Here is a 23,668-nt window from a genome sequence, read left to right as displayed (position 1 = left end):
TGAATAAATAAAGGAATGGAAATGAATGCGCTTGGTGGACCTGGCCAGATTTCCACTGCATCTCTAGTGTCAGGAGCCTCTGTTGTGTGTGTACTGATGGCACTCTAATAGGAAATTTGACCTGTCCACAACAGAACACCAAATGTCAAAAATAAAGCAGAATCACTTGCAAATAATGGGAAGTAAGAATAGTGTGGTAAACTTTGGAATAATAATAAATAACAGCAGCCAGTACTGGAACTATGTTAGAAGTGGAAGTACATTTGTTTTGTTTGTTGTTGTTGTTGTTGTTGTTGTTAAATTGTGTAAAAAAATGCATACAAAACAACAGCTAAATTTACATTTACATTTAGTCATTTAGCAGATGCTTTTATCCAAAGCGACTTACAAATGAGGACAATGGAAGCAATCAAAAACAACAAAAGAGCAATGATATATAAGTGCTATAACAAGTCTCAGTTAGCTTAACGCAGTACACGTAGCAAGGGCTTTTAAATAATAAGAAAACAGATAGAATAGAAAAAGAATAGAGCCAGCTAGTGTTAGATGTCTTTTTTTAATAATTGTATAATAAATGAAAAGAAAATAGATAGAATACAAAAAGATTAGAAATGTAGTTAGAATTTATTTTTTTTATTTTTTTTGAATAGAATTAGAATAGTGATTGCAAAAGTTAGAGGGTCAAATAAAGATGGAAGAGATGTGTTTTAAGCCGATTCTTGAAGATGGCTAAGGACTCAGCTGCTCGGATTGAGTTGGGCAGGTCATTCCACCAGGAGGGAACATTTAATTTAAAAGTCTGTAAAAGTGACTTTGTGCTTCTTTGGGATGAACAATCAAGCGACGCTCACTTGCAGAACGCAAATAAAAAATTATTTTTATTTTTAAGCAAAAGCATATCTGCAAACTCTATGGTTTTCCAAGTGCCTATTCATTTTATTTCAGTTTTGTCACAATTAATTTTACATTTTGAATGTGGTTACTTTTCCCCTTAAAATACATATATTTTGGTTCAGAAGTTTGGGGTTGGTAGGATTTTTTTGCATGGCTGCATTTATGTGATAAAAAATACAGTCAAAATAGTAATATTATGAAATATTATCATAATTAAATTTTTATTAAAATAATAATAATTAAAATAAATGACCTGTACTTGTTTCTGAATATATTTTAATATATATATATATATATATATATATATATATATATATATATATATATATATATATATATATATATATATAGTGATTTTATGTATATTTATTATTTTTTTTTTTAATGTAATTTATTCATGTGATCAATGCTGAATTTTCAGCATCTTTACAATATGCCAATTTGCTGCTCAAGAAACATTTCTGATTATTATTATTATCATGTTTTTTCTTGGAAACCATGATAGCTATTATTTCCAGAGAGTTGAATAGAAAGTTCAAAAGAACAGCATTTATACAAAATATAAGTTTTTGTAACAATGCAAGACTTTACTGTCACTTTTGATCAATTTAATAAATTCTTACTGAATAAATGTATTCATTTGAGTCTTAAAAACATCTGAATGGTAGTATTTTATTATTATTATTATTAATATTATTATTTATTTATTTATTTATTTTTTATTTTTTTACAAGTTCAATAGCCATTTGACTACCTCTTTTAATGTCGGGGAAAAAAGAAGAAAAACTTATTCAAAACAAATTCAAAAATTTTTTTTTTTTTTTTCATTGGCCAAAATTATGTGTAAAATATTTATAAATTAAAAGGTAATATATATATATATATATATATATATATATTATATATATATATATATATATTATATATATATATATATATATATATATTACTGAAATAAAAATTCAGAATTTACTCACCTTGTGTTTGGCAAACCTGATTTGTTAACATCCATGGAGCACAAAAGGAGATGTTTGGTAAAATATCTCTGCTGCACTTTTCCATACAATGAAAGTGGAGGGTGATTTCTTTTTCAAAGCTCCAAAAGGGCAATAATATACCATAAAGGTATATCAAAATTGACAAGTCTTGACGCAAGTCTTCACGCAAATAGTTTCCGATAGCATGGATTCCTCTCGAAATAGATGTATTTCACTCACAAAAAGTTGCTAAACAGCGTTACATGTTACTACACCTTAACAGCAGCCCGTAAGTCTTATGAAGTCATACATTAGCTTTCGTGAGGAACAGTTTGTCATTTTCATAATGAAAACCTCTCAGTCCACGACAGCTCTCAAATCTTAAGTTCGAGTTTATTCAAGTCTCTGAAAATGCTTGTCTCGTGAATAATCATGGTGACTTGAACAAAATTTGACAGCTACACCAAAGAGCAAGACTTTCAGTGAGTAATGACTTCTGTGCTATTGCTCACTGCCCTTTTTATGGGACTTTTTTGCCCTTTTGGAGACTGAATAAAAAGGGGCAGACAGACTTTTATTTAGGGCTGTATTTGAAGGCCCTAAAGAGCTAAATGGATTTAAAGTCTCACTTATACTTCCCTAGATAAAATGCACTTTTAAATTGCAAGATAAACGAAGCTCCTTTATAGTGAAGGGATGTGGTAAAAACCTAAGTGTCAAGAATTCAAACAATGGTTGCTCTGAGGCTTTTCTTATTTAAAGGGAGTTAATAGTTCAATAGTTCAACCAAATATGAGTCATTTGCTATAACTCATTACAAACCTGTATAAAGTGAGAAAGTCAATAAGACCCCAGGGTTGTTTTGGAGACCATTGGCTTTCACCACATGGTCAAAAACATGAACATAATGACGAATATCTCCTTCAGAACAGTTTATTATTATTATTATTATTATGCATTTTATTTATGCTTTTATCTATCATTCTATTTCCTGTCAGGTTTCTGCGCCTGCATGTTCCTCATCCTGTTCTCCTCGGAGGTGAAGCTGCACCACCTGACCGATATCATCTTCAACTTCAACAAAGGCCAGCTTCGCATACAAGCCGCGAAACGAGAGGTACAACAGATCCTTCTGGCTCGTCTTCCTCACCTTCCTCCTGCACGGCCTCAACATTTTGCTCATCCACCTGGCCGGGATCCAGTTCCCCTTTTAGGAGGCCAAAGAGTCCGATGCGAGCACAGGAGTGGCGGATCTCATGTACTGACCAACCCTTTTGTTCTACTTCCTCATCCTACCACAGCGACTAGCACTTCGTAAGAGGACTCTTCCAAATAAAAACAACAGCTGAACACATCTGAACCTCTTGAGCCATTGAGAGCATGTGTGGGGATGAACTTGGAGATGCCCGCGCGTCTTATCTCGCAGCGGGGAGACATTCATTCTGTCAATCACTCAGACAATTAATGCTCACGGTTTCAAACGGCTGATGAAAACACCCTGTAGTTTCCAGTCTGGCTGGGGACATGACAGTTTCCTTTGGTTGCGGATCTTTTATAATCAGAAAGGGATGCAATTGACAATTGACACTTAAGCCACACTTAAATATGTATGAATGTCTTTGCATTACATAACAAAATGCAAACCAAGCATCATTTGTTTTAAAAAAATAGTACAGGCACACTTTCTAAACAGAACATTGCACCAAAATAAGTTTGTTTGACTTTATTAATTCACTACAATTCACCAATTAAAAAAGTATTAGCAAAAATAGCTAAAACCATTAAAAATGAAAATGAAATCATTAACTGAGATGAAATAAAATACATTTTTTAAAAATCTAATTTGTTTAGGTTGAAGTACTAAAATAACCTAAATTAAATAAACTAAATTTTAAATCTGAAGCTATAGACATATAAATAATAATAATAATAATAACAATAATAATAATAATAATAATAATAATAATAATAATAATAAATGACTAAAACACAACAAATTTACTAAAATTTAAAAGTACTAAAAAAATCTAAAATATTAACAAAAACTATAATAGTATATTATTGATAGTAAAATAAAACTGATTCTGAGATAAGGTCTAGCATGATTTGTTTATGGATGCCACGTGGTTTGATACTTTCTCATCTATGCATGCAATGGCATTCGTCCATTTTATGTTTTCTTGCCTTTTTATGTTGGCCACTGTATTATATTCAAATTTATGTTTTTATGTATGCCTAGATATTTAAATAAAACATGCATGTAAATGCATAAAAAAAATTCTAAATATAATAAAATGATGTTCTATGCATCTAATTTCATCCTTCAGGAAAATGCATCCAACTATAACCATGGCTTTAGAATACCAGACAGATGAAACAATTGATATTGATTTATAACTTATTTGATTTAATGTTCTCATTAACTTTTCCACGTTTAACTGATATTGTATAATTTTATTGTATTTGCACATTTCAAAAATTCTTCTTATTTGTCTCCTGTGTGTTTAGACCCTCACGTTGTGCCAATGTGCATTTATTCATAATATAATGTGATGTTTAATAAATCAGTGTTTGGTATGTAAAAACTGAAATGTTCTCAAATGCTATTTTCAAACTGAGAATTAAATGAAAGTGGATTAATTATAATAATTAAAAAATGAGAATGAAAAAAAAACATACAAAAATACACAATCATGTATTGCATAGATGTGCTGTATCCATTCTGACACTCTGTTTTTTTGTGATTGTTATCGGACTGAATTTTTTCTGGTCACTATGAATTCTGTGCCTTTACTCTGAATAAAATCATATGCACTGTTCTAGTTTCACTTTCTTTACAATGCATTGCTTTTATGAACAGACAAAATAGTATAGTACAACCTTTGTACATTTATAAATATAACTGGGTGGTTTTATGCATCCAGGAACAATGCTGGGAAAGAAGAGAAAAGCAGTTCTCATCACTCAAGACATCATGAAAGAGCACTGCTTTGTTAGCACAGAATTCAGACCAACAGAAAAGAAACAAAGTACTCCACCTGCTGCCAGGAAACTGTAAAATGAAAGGAGGCTCTCTGTCATGTTGTGCATCAATGTGTCTGTCTGCCTCCTGAACAGAAAGTGTCTGGTATATAAACGATGTCTTGGTGACCTGATTCAACTGAGGTTTGAACTTTTATCAGAGTTTAAAGGATTTTATCCTGCACCACAGTCTGATACTCATCTCTGAAAAAGAGATAAGGTATGGTTTTTCTTTTTGGGGTTGTGTGACACAGATTTAGGTTGACTCAGTTTAAAAGTGATTCAGAGTCTGTAAAAAATAAATAAACTGTAAATCAAATATATTTGAATTAAAGCAATACAGACTTGACAGCTCAACTTTCTATTTGAAGTTATTTTGAAAATTGAATTCAGATGAATTGGCTGAACAGTACATTCAGTCATGAATTGGATTTGTTTTTTGTTTTTTTGTTTTTTTGTTGTTGCTTGTAATGTGTTTCAGAATTAGTCTTAAAGCAAACTTTTATAACTACATAATCTGCTGCCTTACAAATATTCCAAGTTTTCAGTATTAGTATCACTATTGTCCTTTTTTTTCTATTTTCTTTTTCATTTGCTATTATATTCTGTGAGAAAGCTAAAACATGACCCTTCAGTCTTTGCACACATCACCACTTTATTTCCGGTGCACAGAACCAGATAGAGACATACAGTCATTTTTTCCTTGGTTGCTGGTTAACCAGAAAGTGTGTTCATCATATGTCAGCATTTGCCTTTTTAGAGTTTGGTCAAATTTGATATGCATCATTTGGTATGCATTCCAAATGCAAATGTGCTTGTGCTTTTGCTACTGAAATCTGTAATGCAGCTTATGTTGAAAACCTTGCCAAGCAGAAGATGCATCAGTGTCAACAATGCATCAGTAGATGGAGCTGTAACCAAAGAGCAAGTGGATGATTTTGTAAAGACTAAGCTTTGTGAATTTCTACATTTTATACACTTGAACTATATATACATTTTTCGGTAAAGCAGGAGGGGGAAAACAATCAAGTTGCTTCTAATAAAACATTTCTTAAGGATAAAAATTCTAGTTCTGTTGCCATTACTTGCACATTACTTTAATTTTAATGGTTACAATTAACAACAGAGCACAAACTATTAAATTCAATTGCTAACTATTTAGTTATTTTGTAATTGAATATTAAAGAAGTAACAATTGGTAATTTTAAATTACTTATGGCATTTTATAACGCTCGACAAATTAATATTGTATGACTAAATTAAGCTTGTATATCTTCAAGCTACAATTTTAGTTTGGATTTCACTAATCTTCATTATAATATAGTCAACATCAATCAATCACTAACCAATTAACTAACCAAATACATACATACATACATACATACATGAAAAACCCTCTTATGTCAAATTATTTGTTGCAATAGTACAGTTATTTACAATACTGTACTCATTGAGAATAGTGTGTTTGAGAGATTATGTTAAATGTTTGGGTCATATTTGATGTATAAAAATGACTTTTTCATGCAAGCAGATTCACACATTAAATAACAATCTTAATAAAAATGTTAATCTATTGATTTGTCTATTGTACTATTATTTGAATAACCTAGACTTCATTATAGACTATAGCAAGAAAATCTAAAACAACCATAAAATTCTGCACTAATGTACAGAGAGATTTGAGGTAATTATTACTGCAATTATTACTTTTTTTTTTTTTTAATGGTCCTGTACGGAAAAACAGGATGCCTGCTGTACTGCAACATCTGTTATCTAATAGGCCTACCACAACTTAAAGGGGTACTCCATGCCAAAATGAAATTTTGTCATTAATCACTTACCCCCATGTCGTTCCATGCCATCTGCGTACTGCTCAGAATTGCCAAAATGGCGCTACGCTGATTTGGAGAGACACAGAGGAGAGGAATTGTTGAATAAAGTCGTTATTTCTGTTTTCTTCGTGTACAAAAAGAATTCTCGTCGCTTCATAACGTAAAAGTTGAATCACTGATGGCAGATGGAGTATTCTGATGATGCTTTTCATACTTTCCTGGACCTTGACACTGTTATTTATTTGGCAGTTTATGGGACAGTCTCAAGCCTCCCTGTTTTCATCCAAAATTTCTTAAATTGTGTTCCGAAGACGAACAAAGCTTTTACGGGTTTGGAACGACATAGGTTAATTAATAACACATTTTTTGTGTGTTATGGACATTTAAAGTTGAACGTGTGAAAAGAAAGAGAGAGCTGTTTAACCAAATTTGCTCCTCTTTTTTCATTGGTGGATGATGTGGATGCACTCAGGTAATTAGATTTCCCCGCTAGAAATGTAATGTTCCCAGAACGTTCTCAGAATGTCCCCGCCGGTGTCAATGACATTCCCAGAATGTCCCGAGATGGTCATGATGTGGAGTTCTTTAAATGGGTTGGGGGACGTTATCTGGAGGACCATCATGGATTAACACTGCTCAGAGTGTGCTTGGTCCCACAATACAGTGTGTTAAAGTTACAGTGAAGCAGAGTTGAACTTAATGAGAATGTTAACAACAGAATTACTGAAGGACAGAGAAACAGAAAAAGAGAAAAGACAAACAGAAACATTTGTTTATTGTCACCATTGTTGAGATTCATATGCTGATTCTCGATGAATGTTTGCATCTAAATCACACAGATGTTCAAAAAGTCTAGTGTGCAAAGTGTTTTTAAAATGCATAAAATTTTCTAATTAAAACATTACTTAAAAAATATGTCAATATAATTTTGCATTTCAACATCAAATATAATCACAGCTTTAGACTTTGGATGAGATCAGTGAATTAGGACATTACACAACCACTAAGTCATTATTAATGACCAGCCAAAACCAACTGATCATGTTTTCTTCTGGCTTTTTTGTTATAATAAATGTATTTTGCAAACACATATTTACAGCAGCCGGAGAAAAGCTAATGTTATAAAGTCAAGGGTCAAGAGCCCTAGACAAACTGGTTAGTAATAAGTGAAGCTGGTGATGCTGTTTGTGGAGTTGTTTAATCCTCTGCTGAGATCTTGAGAGATTTAATGTGTTTTATTTCAGTCGATTTCCTCTTTAAGTCTGTGACTAAGTCAGTTGTAGTTTCTGTGTTTCTGTACATCTCTCTCTTTTTTCTGTTTCTCTGTCCTTCAGTAATTCTGTTGTTAACATTCTCATTAAGTTCAACTCTGCTTCAGTGTTATTTTAACACACTGTATTATCAAGTCAAGTCATCTTTATTTATATAGCGCTTTAAACAAAAAATATTGCGTCAAAGCAACTAAACAACATTAATTGGGAAAACAGTGTCAATAATGCAAAATGACAGTTAAAGGCAGTTCATCATTGAATTCAGTGAAGTCATCATGCAGCTCAGTTCAGTTTAAATAGTATCTGTGCAATAATTTGCAATCAAGTCAACGATATCGCTGTAAGTGAAGTGTCCCCAACTAAGCAAGCCAGAGGCGACAGCGGCAAGGAACCAAAACTCCATCGGTGACAGAATGGAGAAAAACCAGGCTCAGTCAGGGGGCCAGTTCTCCTCTGACCAGACGAAACCAGCAGTTCAATTCCAGGCTATTGTGGGACCAAACACACTCTTAGCAGTGTTAATCCACAAAGGTCCTCCAAATAACGTCCCCCAACCCTTTAAAGAACTCCACATCATGACCATCTTGGGATTCTGAGAACGTTCTGGGAACTTTAGATTTCTAGCGAGGTAGATGTTGTTCATTCTAACAGTGCTTGTGAACTACATTATTAATGTTCAGTATTCAAATCACATGTGAATATTGACTTTGCGTAAATGTAGCAGTCAAGTTATGTGTATATATATATATATTAAAAATAGCTTTGTAGTGCATTCATTTTAACTGGTTAAACATACCACATCTATAACACAAATTGTGTGACTTATGACACATTAGTGTGTTAAATATTTTTTAAGATATAACACATGTTGTTGTTTTTAACACATCTGTTTTAAAAGAGCATAAATGTACACTCAAAAAAAAAAAGAAGAAGAAAAGATGGTTCTTTAAAGGTTCTTTACATGTAGTAATGGTTCTATTTAGAACCACAGTACCCTGAAGAACCCTTTTATGCTGAAATGGTTCTTTGTGTTAGAAATTAGTGTTCTTTATTCTCGCCATTTTGTTTTTCAAATCTGTTACTGTCTAAGCTGCTCATTACCGATTTTCTGGAGCTCAGACTGACTGTCAACTAGACATGTGCCGAGATTCGGTAATGTAATATATCACGATAATGAATATGCACGATATTGTTATCGTGGGCACTTCAACATAAAGAGAATAATTATTTATTACAAATTATATAGAATTTTGAATGTATTTTAGGAATACTTTTCTCATCAACTGGTCACAATGCACAACACCTATGTACAGTATGCTGCTTGAATGACGCATGTGAAGTCTGATGTAAACAAGCACAGATGAGAAGCACATGGCAGAACACGAGAGACACGCTGAATGAAAGCGCACATTCACTCTCTGACAGCAGATGGCGCTAAACTGCAGAAAATGCAGCGGCTACCCTGGAAACCCCATAGCTAATTTTTAAAACGTATTTAAATTATTTAAATAGCCATTCAAATTTTTTTATTTGCTATGGTGTTCATCAAAGCGGCAAATACACAAATATTTATACTTAATAGGCTATTTATTTTCAGACTTTTTTTTTTTTTTTTAAGTTTTAATCTGAGCTACAACATGCCCTAGACATTGTTTGAAAGTGTTTTGATTCTTTATTGCTCGGTTACACTTTACATTAGGGCTTCACTAGTTAACAATGCATTATTAAATATTGGAATAACCTAATATTAATGAATGTTAGAATAATTTTTCGTTGGCAGTTTATGTTAACTGAATTATCTAATGTTAACCCTCTAATGTTTTGTATGTGTTTTATGACCTTATTTCAGTGACTTCAAAATTGTAGTTTTTTACTAACCACGCATAAACGTTGTTTTCTCAAAAACACAATTATGTACATACATGCTATTTACATATTATTGTAGCCCAGTTTGTATACAGTGATATTAGACTTTAGCCATGTATCTGTTTATAAGCAACTGAAAAAAAGCACAAAAGTCAGGGGATGTCAAAACCTCTCCAGGCCCCCAAAACCCCCTAGACCTCAGAGGGTTAAAATCAAAAGTTGCAGTTGTGTTGTGTAGTAGTTGTATTTTGTAAAAAGATTAATAACTTCTGTAGCAAATGTAGCTTTTGCTCATTGTGAATGTTAATGTTAATGCATTAACTAAGATTAACTAATGAGGTCTTATTGTAAAGTGATACTTATTGGTATTTATATTACTTTTGAACTATAATCTGTGTAAAATGTTTAACTTTATACATTTTTCTGTATGAAATTGGTATTTAAATGTTCAGTTATTTTGTTATAAGAAAAAAGTTATTCAACCTGTTATACTGTATTATGACAACACTTTTTTTTAAAACTAAATTCCAATATCGTGATAATACCGTATATATATACCGTGATAAAAGTATCAGCAATTAATCACAACATGAAAAAAATTATACTGGCATAGCCCTACTGTCAACACACCCTCAACAGGTCAATTATTTAATTCTTTAATTTAAAAACAAACTGAACTTTAAAACTATAACTGGTTTCCAAACAAATGTTTTTTTTTTTCCCTTTTAGGTTTTTTTGGTCATATAAGTAAGTGTGAGCTCTTTTGTCATTTTGATTGCTTCTATTACCCTCATTTGTAAGTCGCTTGGGATAAAAGTTTCTGCTTTAATTATTAAATGTAAATGTAATGTAATTATTATTTGGGTTTATGCATAAACATACCTAGTCACAAAAAAATATTAAAGCTATCCCATGACTTTATATCACTTTTTTCTGTTAACATTGTAAAAGGCTCAGATTCTGTCCATTTTTGCTTTTGGCCTTCATGGACATTATTGTTTTTACATAAACAAATGGACAACTCTAAACTCAATTGTGTATTTCAGATGCATCACGTCCCACAACCTCATCCTCTGCAGAGATAAACTGCCACTTAATCAGACAAAAATGATGGACATCATAGAGGATTATGAAGCTATTACACTGGAACAGTATATATGTATCACATATATTTTTTGGTTTTATTTTGTGTTTTACTTCTTTATGTATTTATTCATGTTCAATGTCCACTGTCAACTGTTGTTAAGAGCACTGACATTTTTGCTATAATTTCACGTCAATATAAAAAGTACCTAATTCACACAATATGTTGCTGCTGCTGCTGCTGTTGTTTTAATGTAAATCCCTAATAGAGGGGGAAAATGATGCTGCTCCTTACTGATTTTTTTGGACCTCATCCATCAAACTACACAGACTGTAAACACACTCTCAACAGGTAAATGATTTCATTCTTAAAATATCTATAATTTGTAACTTTTAAACTGAAACTGGTTTCCTACCAGTCATGTCTTTTTCTTTTTTAGTTTAAGAGAACATGTAAGTGCGACCAGCTCTGGTCAGTTACTTCTGAAAGGATACTTTTTTCTCCATATCCACTAAATAAGTAACAAAGATATTGAATTTATGGGCCAATTTGTTAGATTTATTATTATTTTTTATTATTACTTGGGTTTATGCATAAACATAACATTGTGAAGTGCTCACATACTGCTTTTGGCCTTCATAACAATTGTTGTACATAAACAAATGGAAGGAGGCAAATTATAACTCTAATCTCAATTGTGTTTTTTAAATGATATCACACTTGTCATCTGCAGCAAGACACTGCCACTCAATCTTACCAAAATACACATAATGATGGACTTACAGACATCATAGGGGATTGTGAAAATACTGTATTTAATTACAGTATTTGTCTTCATTACACTATTTTTCTGTTTCTATTTTTGTTTTACATCTTTAAGTATTTATTTATGGTCAGTGTCAATTGTCATTTATTAACGTATTCTGCTAATAACAGTTGTTAGATCAATTTGCTACAATTTGCTTCAATTTCCCCTCATAAAATAAAATAAAAATACCTAATTGACAACATGCTGTTGTTGTTGTTTTTATGAAAACCTTAATAGACGCAACAAGATATATTAAGACCAGGCAGAAGAGTAAATAAATAATTTATTCAAATAATATTAATAAAAGCACCAAAAATGGTTCTGCTATTGTTACAAGCTGAAGAACCCTTTTCTGGTGCTGTTTAGAACCTTTAATCTTAAGAGTGTAGCCTAACTGTATCATTCCACTAATGTGCACAATAATAATTAATAATAGCAGTAATAATAATTGGATAAGTGGATAAATATTGGATAGTGGATGAGCATTAAAGGGGTCCCGCCGTTGCCGGCTAAAACTCTATAGGTCAAAAAAGAAGCCATATCTAAACATGATCCAGAAGCGCAGGCGTTTTCTCTGGGCCAAGGCTCATTTAAAATGGACTGTGACAAAGTGGAAAACTGTTCTGTGGTCAGACGAATCAAAATCTGGAGTTCTTTTTGGAAAACTGGGACGCCATGTCATCCGGACTAAAGATGGTATGGGGTTGCATGAGTGCGTGTGGCATGGGCAGCTTACACATCTGGAAAGGCACCATCAATGCTGAAAGGTATATCCAAGTTCTAGAACAACATATGCTCCCATCCAGACGTCGTCTCTTTCAGGGAAGACCTTGCATTTTCCAACATGACAATGCCAGACCACATACTGCATCAATTACAACATCATGGCTTCGTAGAAGAAGGATCCGGATACTGAAATGGCAAGCCTGCAGTCCAGATCTTTCACCCACAGAAAACATTTGGTGCATCATAAAGAGGAAGATGTGACAAAGAAGACCCTAAGACAGTTGAGCAACTAGAAGCCTGTATTAGACAAGAATGGGACAACATTCCTATTCCTAAACTTGAGCAACTTGTCTCCTCAGTCCCCAGACGTTTGCAGACTGTTATAAAAAGAAGAGGGGATGCCACACAGTGGTAAACATGGCCTTGTCCCAACTTTTTTGAGATGTGTTGATGCCATGAAATTTAAAATCAACTTATTTTTCCCTTAAAATTATACATTTTCCCAGTTTAAACATTTGATATGTCATCTATGTTGTATTCTGAATAAAATATTGAAATTTGAAACTTCCACATCATTGCATTCTGTTTTTATTCAAAATTTGTACAGTGTCCCAACTTTTTTGGAATCGGGTTTGTACCTCATGAACAGTTAAATGTTCCCCATATCATGCAATAAAAATGTGCAATAACCTTATATTTATTTGTTACCACCTCCATCCTAGTACATCCCTGCATCTCATTCTATTCTATTCTATTCTATTCTATTCTATTCTATTCTATTCTATTCAGTTTTATCATCTATAGCTCAACTGTACATACAATTTATTTATTTTTCGATTTATTTTTCAATATTTGTCTATTTATATTATTTATATTTATTCTCATCTTATTTTTTATTGTCTGTGTGTTGTTGTTGTCTCTGTACTGGAAGCTTATGTCACTAAAACAAATTCCTTGTATGAGCAAGCATACTTGGCAATAAAGCTCTCTGATTCTGATAACGCACTCACACAGGATTTACTCTCGTGTTCAAAGGACGTAACGCTCAAAGAAATTGTATGCCTGAATACGTCCTGTCTACACACAGCCTAAGTAACAAGGCACTTGTCTCACTTGTATATTCTTTTGTTTTGTGTTCCTGTGGGCAGTTGTGAGACTCTTTTTTAATTGGAATCCTGTGAAACACAAGGCAGGAAAGTTGGGACTCAAACTAAATGCTTGTGTGATGTTTCCTGTCACCTGCAGATGGACACTGATGTGGAGGCGAGCAGTGAAATAGATGAAATCCTCCAGCAGATCTCAGAATTGGATAAATGGAGAGAGATATTTAACTCCGGCGGGTACGCACACTCGCACACATGCTGTCTGCTGTCTTCTGCCGCCCAGCATGTTTACTCAGCTGTTTTTACCTTTCAGGTTGGAATTACCACAGGGCTATGTTAAAGTAAGTCTTAGTAGTTTTTATTTATTTAATTATTTTTGGATTGCTAAATATTTTCTATTTCTAATTTAGACATATACCCAGGATGCATTCACAAGCCACTTAAAATGGCAAAATTGTCATCATTTATTCCCTTTCACATCATTCCCAATGGGTATGATTCAAAACATGAATCTATATTTCTATAGGTATATATTTTAGTTCTGTATTTTAGTTTGTTGATGTTCTTTTTAATATGTTGCATTTTTAGGGGTTCTATTCTATGATATTTTATAGTCTCTTGAAAAAGACACTTGCCAGATTATTGCTAAAGTGAGAAAAAAAAACAATGTTGAAGTTTAAGTATATATATATATAATATATATATATATATATATATATATATATAATATATATATATATATATATATATATATATATATAACAGTGTAAATGTCTTTACTATCACTTTTGATCAATTGAATTGCTTCCATGTAGAATAGAAGTACTACTTTCTTTCAAGACAACCTGTAGACCTACTGTCAATCAAATTTTTTTTTTCCAAAACATGGTTTACTCTAAAACTCAGATATAAATACAAAAACAAGTTGTGTTCCAAATTCGAGGTTGATATTTCAAAAATTACCTTATCTCAAAAATTAGTTTGAGTGCAGTAAACATTTCTACCAAATTAAATTCACTTCCCATTCCTTTCCAATTCAAGTACAAAAGCCCTTTTCCACCGCAGGAACTTTCCCCAAGAACTAGGGACTTTGGGGAAATATATATATATATATATATATATATATATATATATATATATATTTTTTTATATATATATATTTTTTTTTTTTTTCAGACCATTTAACATTTTCGAATCATGTCCATGATTTTTATTTTATTTTTTTCACATAACAAAACAAAAAAAAAACGTAAAATTTTTCTGTCAAAAATGACTGAACAATACCAGAAGGTTAATTAAAAGTTACTCAAGACTCATAACGAAAAATTTAAATAAAAGTATCATAAAAGTAATTTACAAACTCTATATTCTATATTCTGATGTGCTGATAATTAGACCTGTTTTGTGAATGAATTCGGCATACTTTTGGAGGCTTATAGTCAATATTTTGTAAAGTGTATATAGGCAGACATCCTATTGTGACATTCATTTGAAATGGCTCAAGTGTGAGTAAATGATCACAATGTTAATTTTGTGGTGAAATGTTTCTGCTAAATATTTAAAAACACGTCTCCTAACTTGTGTTCTGATGCATTCTACTGTGCTTGCATCTGTGTGAACACCTCTTAAATGTTGCGAAAGTAAATATAACATCCCATGTGCTTATGCCATTCTTACGTGGTTAAGTCTGATATTTCGATAATTGATACTTCAGACCTGTGCTCTCAGGTGGCTGTATTTCATTTCACCCATGACATGCAGTCAGCCAATCCGATGAGAGTATGCGTGTGCCTGCGTGGCTGCAATCCTCTCAACAAACTCAGTATCAGACTGGAGGAGAGGGGTATGTTTGCTACCACATTACCTCTAAGGCAGTTTACTAGGCATATCCACACAATGCCGTGTGTGAAATCATATATACATGTAGTAGTAGAGTGCATGTAAAAGCCATCATGACGGATTATCAGGACCTTCTGCAAACCATCAAGAGTTTGCAGCACTCCAGACTGAGCTACATAGAGCTTCTTCAAGAGGAGGTGAAGAGAAACCAAGATGTGAGTTATCTACTGATGGCTCATTCATCTCAAACCTGGCATCTTAATAAGATTAGACACAGTGCTTTTGGGATTTCTGTTGTTTGAAGAGTTATAAGGAGAGGTTAGAAATAGACAACATATAAATGTATTAGTAATATTTACATGTTATGTTAGTAAATGTAATTAAAATAGGGCTACTTTGATCACCAAAAATCAAAGTTGATTATAATTGGATTAAATTGAGATTTTAAAAAGTTTATTGAAAAATCTTGTTACTCCACATCTGTGTAGGCCTTACCTTTAAATGTGTAAAAATAAGTTTTAGAGTAAGATTTATTGATTGACTAATGGGTGGATGGATGGATCAAAATAAAATGAATATCTTTTTTCAGCACGAAAATGTAAAATTGATCAAAAGTGTCAGTTATTTATCTTAAAAAAAAAACAAAACAAAACAAAAAACAGATTTTAAATGTAACATTTTTACAAATATTTTAAAACAAATCAGTTCTTTTAAAATTTAACATTCTTTAAGGCTATTCATATTTTTACTATATTTTTGTCAAATGAATGCACACTTGGTGAGCATAAGAGAGGGTTTCATTATCATTTCTTAATTATTCAAAACTTCTGACCATGTTATGTTGTTTGCAAATAAACAAACAAACAAATAAATGAAAAATAAACTAAGATCCTATATGCAATGATTTGTCAGACAGCCTAAAAAATATGTTTCGTGATTATATAATAAAAGCATTTTAATGGTAAGAAAAGGTAGAAGGTATACTGTAACAACTGCACATTTTCACTTTATCAAATGTATAGAAGCCTAGTGAGAAGATCAAATCTGACGAGGACAGTGACGACTCCTCTAGACCTGCCACCTCGGCCCATCACATCGGAGCACAGAACGAGCAGTTCACAGTGCCCTACTCCATCCCTCAAACCCTCACAGTGTCTCCGAGTCTGGGTGGGCAACCACTGTCACCAGAGCTGGCGGTGGTGAGTCGTGGAACATGACCCTGTCACTTGACCCTCGCTCACTTGCCTCCAATGTGTCTCGTAACAGACTTGAGCTATGTGTGTATATGTGTGCCCCGGAGACAAAAGACAGGATATGGACTCATCATTTATTTATTAGAACTTTAAGCAATAGATCTGGTTAGTAACTACTGGTAATTCCTCTAAATGGGTGAAAAAATACACCAGAATGTCATAGAGAACAAAATGTTAAATATAATGATAAAATAATTAGACTGCAAACCTGTTAGCTTGATCTGGGTGTTCATTTTTATTGTAAACAAATAAAAAAAAATTGTATTTTTCTTTGTCACTCATGCAGAGTATAAGAAATATTTTATTTGGGAACACGTTCCATATATTCAACTATGAGTGGAAGAAATCATTCTTCAAGTTCCGGGAGCCTTTCTCTGACATGTCATATGCTCTGGAGACTGAGAGGGTGGTGAGTATAAGAAAACTTCCCATTAACAGCCATCGCTTATTGTCAAAGTTTTGGGTATAAACCCTTAAAAAATTGGATATTGTAACATTTTCTAAAACATTAAACATTATTATTATTTTTTTTTTTTTTTTTTTTTTTTTTCATTTAGATTACTTAATGAAGAGTCAAATGTGCAACTTTCATGTTTATGCATAAGTTAAGAGAATGTGTATCTAAAATGTCAAAGTAAACTAAATGCAATACAACATGAAATGAAATTGGAGTTCTTATAATGGAAATGGTAAAAAGAATGTTTGGTGATAAATTTGCACAAATATACAGGGCCTTGCACATAACATGAGAAAGAAAAAAAATAGATATTGTTACTACAAATGAAGTAAATTAATTCCTGAGACTTATTCATTTGTTTAAAAATTGTGGTCATGTTTTAGTCATTTTTTCCACCTCTTTTTAATTTAGTTAAATCATTGTCAATCGTGACATGAACAGGGAATAAATATTATACTTACAATTATTATGCTTGTGCAGTCTGGAAATGGAGGCATAGCTCACTCAAAAATGAAAATTCTGTCATAATTCACTCACCCTTGTCATTTCAAAACCCTTTCCCATGGGAAAACATTTCCCATGGCGCATAACAGGACAAACTAATTGACATTCTAATCTTGAATTCAAAACTGGCATGTCATAACTTCTTCTTTTTTTTTTTTTTTTTATTTGACTTGTTATAGCATTCTTATTTGACACTATAACAGATTTAACAGTTCTTAAAATATCTTCTTTCAGAGGAATTGGAAATATACTTCTAGTAAATCACAAACTTGAGACAGTTGACCTTATGTTTGATCACGTTAATAAAGTTACTTCCCCTTTGACAGAACTGCAAGCTATATAAGTGAAGACGGATTGTGTTACAAGCTTTAGTAGATCACTTTTTCATGGAGAAGCCATGACTTCAGATTGATTAGCCTGACACCATTGTCTGAACATTGCATCACTACCCGCCACCTCATTATTGCATAATGAGCTTCAAATGTTGGCCATTTTCTTAACCTCAGATCATTGGTATACTTAAACTAAGGCAGCTAAGCAAATATGCGACCCACTAGGTAAGCCCATGTATTCTCCACATGTCAATCTTCAGGTAGGATGTGGTCTCTGCATTGTCCTTTTTTTTACTATATAGTGAAAAGAACACTTTCCACAGCACAAACGCAGAAAAGGTCAAGAAGCAGCTGAAGTGGCCTATTCCCATTGTAAGCACAGTCCTTACCACCCCATCATGGTACAGGGAAAGATGGCAGCTTACTTGGGCACTGGGAAGGTTATGTCATAGTCTAATATTGGGCACACAGCAGCCTGCCTGCATCTGCTCCACCAAACCTCATAACACAGTTCAGCTGGTTGTGACATTCAGTATAGGGACCCCTAGTGTCACTAAGTTGACACAATGTCAAGTGAGCGACAGATAGGGAACATCTTACTACTGCAACCTCCGTTCCCTGATGGAGGGAACCAGACTTGGTCTTTCAAAGACTGAAGTCTCAAACCCAAAGAGATATTCTTTATAAAAGTTAAGAGTTGTCCACGCCCTCCTAAAACAGCTCATTTAAATGCCCCCACATGTCTACGTCACAATGTGGAAGATTTGCATAACACCGCCCAAATGTTTACGCAAAGAAAGAAGGTGTAACTTTTATTTTTGCTGTAGTATTGTTGCTGTCACTGCCGCCATGTCGTGAAGATGCTGTGTGTTTCGTTGCAAAAGTGAAAATACTTTGTTTGGTTTTTCAAAAAGAGGACACAACTAGAAATCAGTGGTTAAGTTGTACAGTATTTACAACACTGTTTCAGAACAGTTCAAACCAAATATTTGTGTGTGTGCAACGCATTTCACAGAGGACTGTTTCCTGAACCTGGTAGAGTAGCCTACAATGTCGGCTGTTCTGACTCACAGCCTGTAAGTATGTTTTCATATTTAAAGAATTTGCCACAGATGATTCTAACACGAATTTTGAGCAGTCTATTTAGAGTAGCGCTTGCTGTTTGTCGTTTCTCCGATCACAAATTCAGACATGGTTTTATGATTACGCAGCGCGATACGCAATGCAACGCAATGCAAAAAAAAGACAGTACAAGTCATTATAATCTGTAACTATGTCTCCACTGGATGTAACAAATGCCTCGTTCGTAATGGGTTTTATTGGTTTTGTCTCGTTGCACCGGGACACACAGCATCACAGTATGTTAAGGGGCGTAACATTTCCGTCACACGCTTGAGGTATTCGGCCAATCACAACAAACTGGATAGCTGACCAATCAGCGTACACTTCGCTTTTCAGAACGATGAGCTTTGTTTCAGAAAGGTGGGGCATAGAGGAGAAACAATAATGTACAGTATGTGGAAAATAATGTTTTTTTTTTTTTTTTTTTTTTTACTTAAACTGCATAAACACATTACATTACACCAAATACACAAAATAATGTTCTTTTTTTTAACAACATCATATGACCCATTAAATTATAGCTTTTGGATTAATCATAGTCATATTTGTTGTGTTTCATCATTAATATGGAAGTCCTGAATTCTGAAATGGAAATTACAGTTAAAGGAAATTGTCATGTTGAATTTTTGAGAGAAATGCATCACAAATGCCAGTGCAAACAATGTTTCTCTTTCTGTTTTCTCGCAGGGAGGAGCCTGTGCTATTCAGATGGTGGTTCAGGCTTATATTATTAAATATTTGCTCTTCAACCGGCCAATGAACTCAGAGTGCACAATGCAAAGGTGATTAATTTTTTTTTTTTTTTTTTTATTATTATTATTTTTTTTTTTTTTTGTATGGGATATAACCATGGCAGAGGAGAAGATTTCAGATTGTCAGTCGGTAGTAACTTTTACATTTCTATCAGAACATTTATGGTTAGGGTAGGAGTGGGGTTAAGGGCTCCAAAATATTGTTATTTCTATAATCTAATGTAATATTAATAATACTAGTATTACTACCATTATACTATTAAAAAAGAAGAAGATTGTATGATGATAATATACATATATTGGATCTGAAATCACTTGTGTCATTCAAAGAAAGATTTCTGAGGTTTCGACTGAATGGTCTGAACTGAAATGAGAATGTTGTGGTGCTGCACTGTCCACTGGATGACAGACTCTTTCTCTCTCTCGTTCTCAGTATGATGACGGTAGGGGAGAAGGAGCAGAGGAAGGCGCTGGCAGCCGCTCTAACTGACATCTTGTGGACAGCTGGTGAGGAGCAGACAGCCACCGTCTGCTTGGTCACGTCAGAGCGCTGTTTCACCCCCCACATGGACTACAAACTGGACAACTTCACAGAGAGGGTACATGCAGTTTATGAGAACGTTAACATGCAGCTAAAAACAAAAAAAAAAATTGTAATTGTTTAAATTCTTTCTTTTTTAATTTCACAGTTGCAGCTTTTCACCTTTAAAAAGAAAGATGATGTTAAATCATTTATATGTGAGCACATCCAATGTGTAGGTACATTTAAAAACACAAATAATATATTATTAGGAAAATCTGTACCATATATTATATTATAAGACCATGATAATTCTATTTGAAATTTACTTTCTTCTATTTTTTCAGATGTTTGTAGAATAAATACTGGCTGTATAAAACTTGCATTTATGTTGCACCTGAATGTGTGTAGTTTAAGGATGAAGGAAGCCATGGAACCATACTTTTTCTGTATAGTCTTATCTTCTCCAGGACTATTGACAGGTACAGTAGGTCTACAGGTTGTCTTGAAAGAAAGTAGTACTTCTATTATATTATATATATACATGTCATGGCAAAGCAGAATTAGTATATAATACATTTTCCCTCATATATATATATATATAATATATATATATATATATATATATATATGAGGGAAAATGTATTATATACTAATTCTGCTTTGCCATGACATGAAAAAAACTATGTTTAAATACATTAAAATAGAATAAAAGTTTATTAAATGTAATTTGTTTATTAAATGTAAATTGTAAGACATAGTACTACTGTTTCTGCTGTATTTGTGATAAGATAAATGCAAACAAACATTAAAAATGTTACCAACTTTTGAACACTAGTCTATTTAGAAACAAGTATGTTCTAATCATTAACACTCCACATCTCTAGTATCTGAGAACTACCTCAATATTTTAGTCAGCTTTAGTTTGTAATACAGTCAATTGATGGAAGAATATGGATCTGCCATAAGAATAAATACAGATAATTTTAGTATTTAAAATTAATGAAATGAGTCATTGAAATATGCAAGTCTCTAAATTTGTAGGATGCGTGCAGACTTCGACTGTACGACCACTCATCTTTTGCATGTAAGCTTGGGGAACTTTGTTTGTCGACAGGTAAGGAAGTTTTTTTTTTTTTTTTTTTTTTTTTTTAGTTTTATGTTCATGTGACTTTATAGTGATTAATTGTCAAATTATCTCTACATTCATTAGGCTTTATTAAACCTGCTGTTGACGGGCCGTGCGACCCCTCATGTCTTTAACGGTGCATCACTGAACGATGAGCAAGACGAAGCACTCGCCCAGCCTCTCCATGGGGTCCTGACTCGCAGTCATGTCGGATATCTGCTCTGGAACAGAGAACAAGTCCACCATGCACAGCTCCCTCTGGTACTGCACCCATCCTTATGTGTTTTCTGGGGGTTTCAGGGGTTTGGTCTTTCTCTGTCACTTTCTCTGAAAATTTTACATTAGCTCAAATAAATGAGTAAACACTGTTAAAACAAGATACTTGGGGGCTTATCACTCTCTGAGGATCTAATGTTCAAAATGAAGCCCTTGAATTTGAAGTCGCTTTAATGCACAATAAAGATGTTTCTCAATATGCATTCTTAAGAAATCCTGTGTCCTTGTGTTCTCATACATTGTCAATATCAATTGTGGAAAATCTTTGATATCATTTCCAGTTTTTTTTCTTTCTTTTTTTTCTCTGCATGTTGTTGATTTATGTTATTTGTTCTAAGCTAATACTATGAGTGAATTAATGCTTTTCTGGTTTCATTGGTATGTCTTTACTTAAAGTGTGCTGCTGTATCTACTCCCACTTGGCTTCTTAGCTTCTGTATTACTGCACTGTAGTCTATTATATTTTGAATGCATCCATGTTGAGTTGATCCTTTTTCCTAAGTGGGCAGTATGCTGAAAACCCCCAAGCTACCTATCTGGGTGTGCAATATCAATGGTACCTATAGTGTTTTGTTCAGCCCAAACCGTTCGCTGCTCTCTGACTGGAAGATGGAGCATCTTTTCCACCTTTACTTCTACAATGGCCAACCAACTCAGCTCAACACAACAATGCTCACCATAGGTAGAGTCATTAGCTTCTGCCCACGCCTGTTGCCACCTGCCTGTTATAATCATGTGAACCAGAATTTTCAAATGCATATATTATGTTGCTCTTTTGTATTTCAGATACACACTCCCATCACTGGGAGGCTGAAAATAATGATATTCAAGGAGACCCTGAAAAAAAGTTTCCATCTGTAGAGATGACCATTAGGACCAAGTGGGAGGGTTCTGTTATTGACTGGAATGGGACAGTGCCTTTTTTCTGAATAGGTTTATAGCAGGTCACCTGATGTGTAACATACCACTCCTGGCCTGCAATAAAGAATTTTTATTGGTTTTGATTTGGGCTTAATTTTTTACTTTAATTTTGGCTTGTGAACCTTAATAACATTACCTTTTACAACCTGCCCATTTGACCATCTGAGCATTTAACAAAAGTGAAAACATAAAATGTATATCACATGGAAAAAAAGCTAAGTCTTTTTCTCGATTGTTAGATATATATTCAAATCTGGTTTACACATGTCCCACAGATGTTTAAATCTAATCTGGTGCTATTTAAAAAAAAAAAAGCGGGAAGTCGTGGCCTAGTGGTTAGAGAGTTTGACTCCTAACCCTAAGGTTGTGGGTTCGAGTCTTGGGCCGGCAACACCATGCCTGAGGTGCCCTTGAGCAAGGCACCGAACCCCAAACTGCTCCCTGGGCGCGGCAGTATAAATGGCTGCCCACTGCTCCGGGTGTGTGTTCACGGTGTGTGTGTGTGTTCACTGCTGTGTGTGTGCACTTTGGATGGGTTAAATGCAGAGCACGAATTCTGAGTATGGGTCACCATACTTGGCTGTATGTCACGTCACTTTTGTATCATTTAGCCTCCATACTGTTTTTACCCTTTTTTTTATATCCGATATGGGTTCAGATTGCTAGTATCAAGTCTCAAGACTTAATCGCTCAAGTCTCAAGTCATGATGGAAAAAGCTGATGTCTCAAGTTACAGGGTTTAATCAATTTAAGTCAAGACCGTTATTCAAAGCCTTGCAGCCTTTGATTCCTATCTGGTATAAATCATGTATGTAGTATTTTATTTTTAGATTTTAATTTAATTACTGCTGCATGCCATTATTGTTAATTAAAGAAAGGCAATATGTTACAATAAGGTTCAGTAACTTTTTTTTTTACAGTATTTATTAGTCTAGATTTGTTAATTAACAATTCCTTATTTAACTATTATTTTAATTAATT

General features: G+C 33.5%; 1 protein-coding gene across 1 annotated transcript; it reads left to right on the top strand.

Annotated features, from left to right (window-relative positions):
* Positions 1-13,689: 13,689 nt before the first annotated feature.
* LOC109062964 (inactive ubiquitin carboxyl-terminal hydrolase MINDY-4B-like) lies at positions 13,690-22,848 on the top strand. The gene is made up of 13 exons (XM_042740031.1): positions 13,690-13,895; positions 15,311-15,429; positions 15,510-15,636; positions 16,444-16,620; positions 16,961-17,083; positions 19,777-19,871; positions 20,275-20,440; positions 20,531-20,596; positions 20,773-20,843; positions 21,406-21,478; positions 21,575-21,770; positions 22,269-22,448; positions 22,553-22,848. Exons 1-13 carry the CDS (start codon positions 13,725-13,727, stop codon positions 22,693-22,695), a joined length of 1,707 nt encoding a protein of 568 aa, XP_042595965.1. The 5' UTR covers positions 13,690-13,724; the 3' UTR covers positions 22,696-22,848.
* The last annotated feature ends 820 nt before the right edge of the window (positions 22,849-23,668 follow it).

Source organism: Cyprinus carpio, chromosome B15 (assembly GCF_018340385.1).
Source record: "Cyprinus carpio isolate SPL01 chromosome B15, ASM1834038v1, whole genome shotgun sequence".
Taxonomy (NCBI): Eukaryota; Metazoa; Chordata; class Actinopteri; order Cypriniformes; family Cyprinidae; genus Cyprinus; species Cyprinus carpio.
This window is presented reverse-complemented; position numbering and strand designations above follow the sequence as displayed.

Excerpts from the sequence above, each read along its gene's own strand:
- LOC109062964 (XM_042740031.1), top strand. The coding sequence starts at position 13,725 with ATGGACACTGATGTGGAGGCGAGCAGTGAAATAGATGAAATCCTCCAG. Across the intron at positions 15,430-15,509 it reads AGACTGGAGGAGAGGGGTAT|TAGTAGAGTGCATGTAAAAG; the intron begins GTTTGCTACCAC and ends ATATACATGTAG. Across the intron at positions 16,621-16,960 it reads TGTCACCAGAGCTGGCGGTG|AGTATAAGAAATATTTTATT; the intron begins GTGAGTCGTGGA and ends TCACTCATGCAG.